At 38.6% G+C, this 10,253-nt stretch overlaps 1 protein-coding gene across 1 annotated transcript in view; it reads right to left on the bottom strand.

The window, feature by feature from the left end:
- Positions 1–5,911: 5,911 nt before the first annotated feature.
- LOC138366799 (uncharacterized protein in mobD 3'region-like) overlaps positions 5,912–10,253 on the bottom strand; it is a 61,988-nt gene continuing 57,646 nt past the window's right edge. The window contains exon 3 of the mRNA XM_069328082.1: positions 5,912–6,271. Within this exon, the coding sequence (XP_069184183.1) occupies positions 5,912–6,271 (360 nt within the window). The remainder of the gene's footprint in view (positions 6,272–10,253) is intronic.

Genomic DNA, 10,253 nt, shown 5'->3' with positions numbered 1-10,253 from the left:
TACACCATGTGTCAACTTTGTGAAAGTGTCGAATATACCGTGTGTCAACTTTGTGAAAGTGTCTAATACACCATGTGTCAACTTTGTGAAGGAGAAAACCTGCACTCCCATGAACATTATATCGTAGAATGTCCTATATTGAGTGACTTTCGCCCAACCCGGGTTGAGATATACTGAATTCTGTAAATATTATCTGAATACTGGAACACTGCATGATAAACTGGACTTGAGGAAAAAGATTGACTATGTAATGCATCAATTATGTCATACATGTGATGTAACTATAACCTGAACTTGTGAAAACACCTTAATCACCTTCTGTGGTTAAGTGCTTAATAACATAGCTGTTATCTTACCCGGTCAAAGTAGAGATTATATATGTGTGTGTGAATGTAAGATGTATATGTGTAAGCTTGTCAGAATTGCATTTCACCTTTGCAAACACACATTAATCACATCAGTCATAAAATGAACATACTTCAAACACCGTTTATGTGGTACAGATGTAAATGTATGTATTTATGTGTTTTGACTATCAATGTAAAAGCACTACACCAACCCTCTTGTGGTTGATTGTTCAATAAATCACTGAAGTATATGATGTCTTAAAGATCTCTAACCCTGTCCATGGAGGACAGAAGAAAATGTATATATATGCTGATTAGTATTGCAAACGTGTGGCCACGTCTGTGGTAGTAAACAGTAATAAAAACAGAAGCCTTGTAACTGTAGCCCCTCCGGGAGGAGTAACTTTGGGGGCGTGTCCGTGTCCACAAGCTCCCATCACCGCCAGTAACTGTTCACCATTATTAATACCGTCGATTGGTGTATGCTTTAAATTCCTGAGTACTATGTAACGATCAACAAACAGAAAACTTGGTGGTTTACAGTGTTACAGTGAAAACAAGTGCAGGTGAGTTACGTTTATTAAATGTTTATTAAAACACGGTATGGAAACTTGCACATTGACCAGTCATGCCAACTCAGCGTTTGAAGACGTGATTTTTGGGGGACTTCCAGATGTTACTACTGCTCGGCTTAGACTCGGTTACAAGTATCTCTGGGAATTCTCATTATCTGCTGATGTAGACTTGACCAAATGTAAACTGTGTCAACAAAATTATACGCACACCCTCCGTCACTATGTGATGGAGTGCGAAAAGATACGTGAATTCAGAGACAATTCTATAACAAATGTTCCAGAGATGTGTAAATATTTCATTCAAAATGATCTGCTACCAGAAATTTTAGCCAAATATCCTCAGTTTGCTAATTGTAGGTATACAATAAGTGATTGTAACCTATCCACCGCTGCCCACTGGATGGGGGGCGATGTGCAGGACAAACATATCAATTGTGACACTAGCTCTCCACATATGTCAGTTGCTTAATTTAGAAAATGTACTTTTGGTAGATCTCGAACCCATTGATGATGTGACGAAGTCATCAATTTTAACATACTGTCTATTAAAAACAGGTTGTCATATATAAATTACTATTACTGTATATTAAAGTTATGTGTGTCGGAAAAAACCAGCCTACTCCAATAGTCCTAGTTATAATATGCAGATACGTATATTGAACTTTGTAACTAGCTCATCAAGATTGTAACTTGCTTAGTTAAATGAATTGTGGAGGTCAGTCCCTGAGCCCATTATATGCCTCTGTAACCCTTTCCACTACCGCCAACAGGATGGGTATGGGGTGCAAAACACATACTCTCGAACACTATATCTTGGATTGTTGTAAAATTGTGTCATTTAGAGATAAATCTAAGCTCACGCTGTGTGATATGGCAACCTATCTTATTACCATGGATAAATTACCTGAAATCCTTGCGCTGTATCCCTATTTCGCTCCCAGTAGATAAATGACATATGAGATTAAGAAACTCAGCATTGTGAAGACTAATAATAAACAGCAGCTCCCCCTTTGACTTTACTATCTCCATTGGTCAAACAATTATGTATTAGCGATAAGACCTACCATTAATGTATAATGACTTACTGTAAATAAATAGCTCTTGAAATAGAACATTCTCCGTAACTAACTAACATGTAACTATAAGGTGTGAAGGATAGATGAGAATTGTTTATGTAATTATCAAAGTTGAGGTCTGATAAAAACCTTTTGTGCCCTCTGTAATGCTTGTGCGCTACCGCTCACAGGATGAGAATGAGGTGCACAATAAACTAGCCGCCTCCAGCGGCAACAAATCAAATCAAATAATAAATGAACTAAACTAAACTTCCATTTTGAACCGGATTTTTGGAATATCTGTGTATTGGAATGTATTTCCTATATCCTACTCAAGTATAATACCTACTAATTGTGCAGTCATTTTGATAAACTATTTTTAACGAAAAATATTGTACTTGGTCTATTTTTGTATTGTTCTCTTATCAATATTGCAGCACTAACGTATGAATCCTCACATACTCCTGAGTATTTTATATATGTAAATCATCACACATATGAATGCTCACATACTTCTGAGTATTTTATATATGTAAATCATCACATATATGAATCATCACATACTCCTGAGGATTTTATATATGTAAATCATCACATACTGCTAAGTATTTTATATATGTAAATCATCACATATATGAATGCTTACATACTCCTGAGTATTTTATATATGTAAAACATCAAATAAGAACATAAGAACAAAGAAAACTGCAGAAGGCCCACTGGCCCATACGAGGCAGCTTCCTATCTATAACCACCCAATCCCACTCATATACATGTCCAACCCACGCTTGAAATAATCGAGGGACCCCACCTCCAGCACGTTACGCGGTAATTGGTTCCACAAATCAACAACCCTGTTACCGAACCAGTATTTACCCAAGTCTTTCCTAAATCTAAACTTATCCAATTTATACCCATTGTTTCGTGTTCTGTCGTGTGGTGATACTTTTAGTACCCTATTAATATCCCCCTTTGTTATGTCCATTCATCCACTTGTAAACCTCTATCATGTCACCCATAACTCTTCGCCTTTCCAGTGAATGCAATTTAAGCTTTGTTAATCTTTCTTCATATGAAAGATTTCTAATTTGGATAATTAACTTAGTCATCCTACGCTGGACACGTTCAAGTGAATTTATATCCATTCTATAGTATGGCGACCAAAACTGAACTGCATATCTAAATGGGGCCTAACCAGAGCAAGATATAGCTGAAGAACAACACCAGGTGTCTTGTTACTAACGCTTCGATTAATAAATCCCGGTGTCCTATTTGCTTTTTTACGAACATTCAGGCATTGATCCTTTTGTTTTAAATTCTTTACTAATCATAACTCCCAGATCCCTTTCGCAATTCGAGTTCGCAATCTCAACACCATCAAGCTCGTATCTTGTAACTCTATCATCATTACCTAGCATCAGAACTTTACACTTATCAGCATTAAACTGCATCTGCCAATCTTTTGACCATTTCAAACCCCAATTTAGATCAACTTGATGTGATAGTGAGTCTTCTTCCGTGTTAATTTCCCTACCAATTTTTGTATCATCTGCAAATTTGCAGATGTTGCTACTCAAACCTGAATCTAAATAATTTACATATATTATAAACAACAGAGGTCCTAGGACAGAGCCCTGAGGTACTCCACTAACAACATTATCCCACTCTGACTTAACCCCATTTATACTAACTCTCTGTTTCCTTTGGAATAGCCATGTCCTAATCCAACTTAATATAGCACTCCCAATACCATGGGCCTCTATTTTTTTAATCAGTCTTTCATGTGGCACTGTATCAAAAGCTTTGCTAAAGTCAAGGTACACAACATCACAATCCTTACCACTATCAACTGCCTCAACTTTACTTAAAAGTTGTCCTTACCACTATCAACTTACTCAACTTTTACTTTTTCTTAAAAATTGGTACTACATTAGCTACCTTCCATGACTCTGGCACTCTGCCTAACTCTATTGACTTATTAAATATGGTAGACAGTGGCTCGGAAAGCTCTTCACTGCATTCTTTAAGCCCCCTGGCAAACACTTCATCCGGTCCTGGGGATTTGTTTGGTTTAGTTTTACTATTTGTTTAATTACATCCTCCCTGGTAACTGCTAAACTAGTCAACCTGTCCTCGTCCCCACCCACATAGACTTGTTCGGCTGAAACCATATTGTTAACTTCCTCTTTAGTAAATACAGATATAAAATATTTATTAAAAATACTACTCATCTCCTCGTCATTATCCGTTATTTGACCTGTCTCACTTTTTAATGGACCTATCCTTTCCCTAGTCTTAGTTCGATATAACTGAAAAAAGCCTTTAGGATTTGTCTTAGCTTGGCCTACTATGCGAACTTCATACTTTCTTTTTGCTTTCCTTATCTCTTTTTTAACATTTCTAACCAGTTGTGCGAATTCCTGTTCTAAAGTGACTTCCCCATTCTTATTCCTTTTGTACCACGCTCTCTTTTTACCTATAAGGTTCTTCAGATCGTTTGTTATCCACTTGGATCATTAGTATTCGATTTATTCAATTTATATGGTATACTACGTTCCTGGGCTTTGCTTAGAATATTTTTAAATAGGTTATATTTTGAATCCACATCGAAATCCCCTTTTATGTCACCTGTCGCTGGGTTCACGTCTAGCCCACAACCCATACACAAGACATTACAATCTATTTGACCCAAAAAATTTCTTAGGCTATTGAAATCAGCTTTTCGAAAATCAGGAACTTTAACAGAATTTTCTCCAACAGATCTATTCCATTCTATGCTAAATCTGATTTCTTTATGATCACTGTTCCCTAGCTCACTCCCTATTTCTATGTCCTTAATTTGTGTTTCCCTGTTAGTTAACACTAAATCTAAAATATTATTTCCCCGCGTTGGTTCCTTAATGTGTTGCGTAAGAAAGTAATCGTCAATTAATTCTAGAAATTCTTCTGCTTCATTATTCCCTGTTTAGTTCAACCAGTTTATTCCACTAAAATTAAAGTCACCCATGACATAAATACTGTTAGATCTAGATGCTCTAGATATTTCATCCCATAGATGCTTTGCTTCCATTCTGTCTAAATTTGGTGGCCTATATATAACTCCTATTATAATATTATTTGCTTTTTCGTTTAATTCTATCCAAATAGTTTCTGTGTGTGGCTCAGTCTTGATTCCCTCTTTGAGACTACATTTCAAATTATCCCTAACATATTTTGCTACTCCACCTCCTCGTCTAATATATCTATCTGTGTGAAATAGTTTAAATCCATTTATTTGATATTCAGCTAATAGTTCTCTATTTTCTACATTCATCCACGTTTCGGTAAGTGCAATAATATCTATTTTTTCTGTGTAGACAAGAGCATTCAACTTGTTTATTTTGTTTCTTAGACTTCTACTGTTAGTGTAATATACCCTAAGTGAATTGTTAATTTGAGGCCCTTCTCTTTCCCTAATCATTTTGCCAATTTGTTTCTCCATCAAATACATATTTTTATTACCTACTTCCTCCCTATAAATTCCCCATACCACTATCTACTAACAGTTTAAACCCAAACAAATGCCTCTAACCACTGGTTCCAACGAGTTCGCAACAGAAACAACCCCAGCTCTCGATAGACTGCACTCCATCACGGGCATACATTTCACTTCTTCCATAGAAGTGCTCCCAGTTGTCTATGAAAGATATTGAATTTGATTTGCAATATCTTTCCAGCCGGCAATTGACACCAAGTGCCCTCGACAACCATTCATTCACAACGCTCTTTCTTGGAAGAATGCCACATATGATCGGGATTCCTCCCTTGCTCCTAACTAATTCTATGGCTTTGTTAAATTTCTGTATAAGTTCCTCACTCCTAACTCGCCCAACATCATTACCCCCTGCACTAATACAAATAATGGGTTTGTTCCCATTTCCCGTCATAATATCTTTCATGTTATCAACAATATCTCCAATTCCAGCTCCCGGATAGCAGACCCGGAGAGATCCAGCTCCCGGAGAGCAGACCCGGAGAGATCCAGCTCCCGGAGAGCAGACCCGGAGAGATCCAGCTCCCGGAGAGCAGACCCGGAGAGATCCAGCTCCCGGAGAGCAGACCCGGAGAGATCCAGCTCCCGGAGAGCAGACCCGGAGAGATCCAGCTCCCGGATAGCAGACCCGGAGAGATCCAGATCCCGGAGAGCAGACCCGGAGAGATCCAGCTCCCGGATAGCAGACCCGGAGAGATCCAGCTCCCGGAGAGCAGACCCGGAGAGATCCAGCTCCCGGAGAGCAGACCCGGAGAGATCCAGCTCCCGGAGAGCAGAGAAATATATGAATCCTCACATACTCCTGAGTATTTTATATATGTAAATCATCACACACTCCTGAGCATTTTATATATGTAAATCATCACATATATGAATCATCACATACGCTGCTCGTCTCAGCAGAGACCCACACTAAAGATGCATTCATCAATGTTAACGAACTGTGAGTTCATAATCAGTATTTTATCATAAAAAATAACACTAATACAATCAGGATGGCCCTATAGTCACTTTACCGTTATCTTGAGCTCCTGAGGTTATCTTGAGATGATTTCGGGGCTTAGCGTCCCCGCGGCCCGGTCCTCGACCAGGCCCCCTTTTGTTACACACACTAAGGACGCAGCCCGTCATAGCTGTTTAACTCCCAGGTACCTATTTACTGCTAGGTCAACAGGTGCATCAGGGTGAAAGAAACTCTGCCCATTTGTTTCCTCCTCCACCGGAGGATCGAACCCGGAGCCTTAGGACTACGAATCCCGAGCGCTGTCCACTCAGCTGTCAGGCCGGTCAGACCGTAATGCTGTTTTCTTAACATAATCGTATGTGAAAGGAAGATAAAAAATATAGCAATTAAATTAATAAAAACGCATTTAATTTTAATGTTATTAATTCATGTATGTCTATTAATTTGATTGTTTATTTTTACATATGATTGTATTATTGCATTATTATTACGCTAAAGTGACAATTGGGCCACCCTGGTATATTATAATTTGTTGAATAGTTTAGTTTAGGTTAGTTGTTTTAGGCTATGTTCCTGTCCTCAGGCCAGGCCCTTTACAGACGCGGGGCCCTTCCCAAGACGCAGTCATCAATTTTAACATATTGTCTATTAAAAATAGGTTGTCATATATAAATTACTTTTACTGTATATTAAAGTTATGCGTAGTTACGTTGGGTTGGGTTAGGTGTTTACGTTCTGTTAGCGTGGATTTGCAACCCGTCCTCAGGCCAGGCTCATTAAAGCAGCGGTTTTCCTCCTCCCCACCCCAGACACATTCATCAATTTTACGATATTGTGTATTAAGAATTGGTTTGTTCTCGTATGTTAATTAATATTACTATACATTAAAATTCTATATATAGTAGGCATAGGTTAGATGTTTAGGTTCAGTTGGCGATTATTTGTATTTGAAGTAACCCATTCTCAGACCTGGGGCCAGATTCATGAAAGCACTTATGCAAGCACTTACGAACGTGTACATCTTTCCTCAATGTTTGACGGCTTTCGTTACATTTATTAAACAGTTTACAAGCATGAAAACTTCCCATTCAACTGTTGTAATTGTTATAAACAGCCTCCTGGTGCTTCGGAGCTCATTAACTGTTTAATAATTGAAAACAAAGCGGCCAATGATTGAGAAAAGATGTACTGGTTCGTAAGTGTTTGCCTAAGTGCTTTCGTGAATCTGACCCCAGGTCCATTGCATCCAGCGGTCGTCCCCAAAGACGCATTCAATTTTAACATGCTGCTCAGTCAGAATAGCAATTTTCTTAATAAATAAATAAATAAATAAATATTGCTATATTAGCATATTGTGCATATTTAGGCACTGGTTAAGTTATTTTTGGTCTTTATGTTCTGTTGGCGATTATTTGCATTTTAGTACGTGGGTGAAGCCTTTACAGCATTGTGATTCGAACAAAAGTACTTGTTCGAGAAGTTTCAAAACGTCAACAGTTGTGAGTCGTGTATAAACCGTTTTTCATTCATAAACAGGGTGTTTGGCGGGTGCATGGAATCACTTTTGGGTCTTTGTTTGGAGGACGGGCTGTATGATTTGAACAAATGTCGTCAGCGAAGCATTGCTCGAGAATCATTCGAAAGTCATCAAATGTAAACAAAGACATCATTCGGGCCGTCCTCCAAACAAAGACCCAAAAGTGATTCCATGCACCCGCCAAACCCCCTGTTTATGAATGAATACGGTTTACACACGACTCAACTGATTTCGTTCGAACACTTCCGGAACAATTGCTTCAATGGCGAATTTTGTTCGAACCACAACGCTATAAATCAGCCCGTCCTCCAAACAAAGATCCAAAAGTGATTCCATGCATCCGCCAAACCCCCTGTTTATGAATGAAAAGCGGTTTACACACGACTCACAACTGCTAACGTTCGAACATATCCGGAACAAGTGTTTCACTGACGAATTTTGTTCGAATCACACCGCTATAAATGCTTCACCCACGTACTACAAATACAAATAATCGCCAACAGAACCTAAACACCTAATCTAACCTAACCTATGCCTATATATGCACAATATGCTAATATATTATAATATTAATTTATATTTGAGAAAATTCCCATTTTGAATGAACAGCATGTAAAAATGTATGAATGCATCTATGGGGTCGACCGCTGGATGTAATGGACTTAGAGTCGAGGACGGGTTGAGCTATGCTAATATAATGATCTATACTGATGGGTATATTAGCTCCCAAAATGTTATTAATTTTACATTTGACACGTCAGGGTCTGGGATAAGTTGTTTTCAACGGAGAAAACAACGATTTCTTGGCGATTTAAATCGATTTAAAACAAAAATTTAAATCGGAGCCACTAGGACGAGGAGGTGATGTTCACACCACACAAATATATGATGGCTACCAGCTTGACTATGTAAACAGATTCAATGTCTTGGGTCCCACTGTATGATCATGTTATAACCAGACATCTGTCGCCAATATAAAGAGAGAAAACGCACAATTATAACATATCAAAAGCGTAGCACAGATTTTGCGGCGATCTCTCTTTAAAAATATAACAAATTACTCCTAGTTTAAATTTCCTCCCCAAAAAATATAAATTCTTAATTATATTTGAATGTTGATTACTTTCGGAATGAATAATTATTACAGATCTCTCTCTCTCTCTCTCTCTCTATCTCTATCTCTATCTCTATCTCTATCTCTCTCGCTCTCTATCTCTCTCTCTCTCTCTCTCTCTCTCTCTCTCTCTCTCTCTCTCTCTCTCTCTCTCTCTCTCTCTCTCTCTCTCTCTCTCTCTCTCAGTTAATGTTTAGTTTCTAATGTTAAAATATGAATGTGAGGCAGTGAATCACACTCCCTTGTCCTGCCTGCATTTGTAACGCGTGTGCATGGCATGAGACGGTGGCTTATCTACACACATTGTTACACACGAGCGGCCATGCGTGCATGTTTTGACAAGGACGTATGATTACCTCTCAGCGACTACATATTTTGGACCTCCGGGAGGGGAGGATGTCATGCTGACGCTACAGGAGGATCTGTAAACTGTTTACCATTTCTTTATTTCCAAACGCCGTTCTCATTCAGGTTTACCGCTTCCTGTATGCTGCAAATGTTATCCTGCTTACGTGTGTATGCTGCAGATTATACCTTACTTTTGTGTGTATGCTGCAAATGTTATCCTACTTACGTGTGTATGGTGCAGATGATACCTTACTTTTGTGTGCATGCTGATGATATCCTACTTACGTGTTTATGCTGCAAATGTTATCCTACTTAGGTGTGTATGCTGCAGATGATATCCTACTTACGTGTGTATGGTGCAGATGTTATCCTACTTACGTGTGTATGCTGCAGATGTTATCCTACTTACGTGTGTATGCTGCAGATGATATCCTACTTACGTGTGTATGCTGCAGATGATATCCTGCTTACGTGTGTATGCTGCAGATGATATCCTACTTACGTGTGTATGGTGTAGATGATATCCTACTTACGTGTGTATGCTGCAGATGATATCCTGCTTACGTGTGTTTGCTGCAGATGATATCCTACTTACGTGTGTATGGTGTAGATGATATCCTACTTACGTGTGTATGCTGCAGATGATATCCTGCTTACGTGTGTTTGCTGCAGATGATATCCTACTTACGTGTGTATGCTGCAGATGTTATCCTACTTACGTGTGTATGCTGCAGATGATATCCTACTTACGTGTGTATGGTGCAGATGTTATCCTACTTAC

Source organism: Procambarus clarkii, chromosome 20 (genome assembly GCF_040958095.1).
Source record: "Procambarus clarkii isolate CNS0578487 chromosome 20, FALCON_Pclarkii_2.0, whole genome shotgun sequence".
Lineage (NCBI taxonomy): Eukaryota > Metazoa > Arthropoda > Malacostraca > Decapoda > Cambaridae > Procambarus > Procambarus clarkii.
The sequence above is the reverse complement of the archived record's forward strand: the minus strand, read 5'-3'. Positions and strand labels throughout refer to the sequence as shown.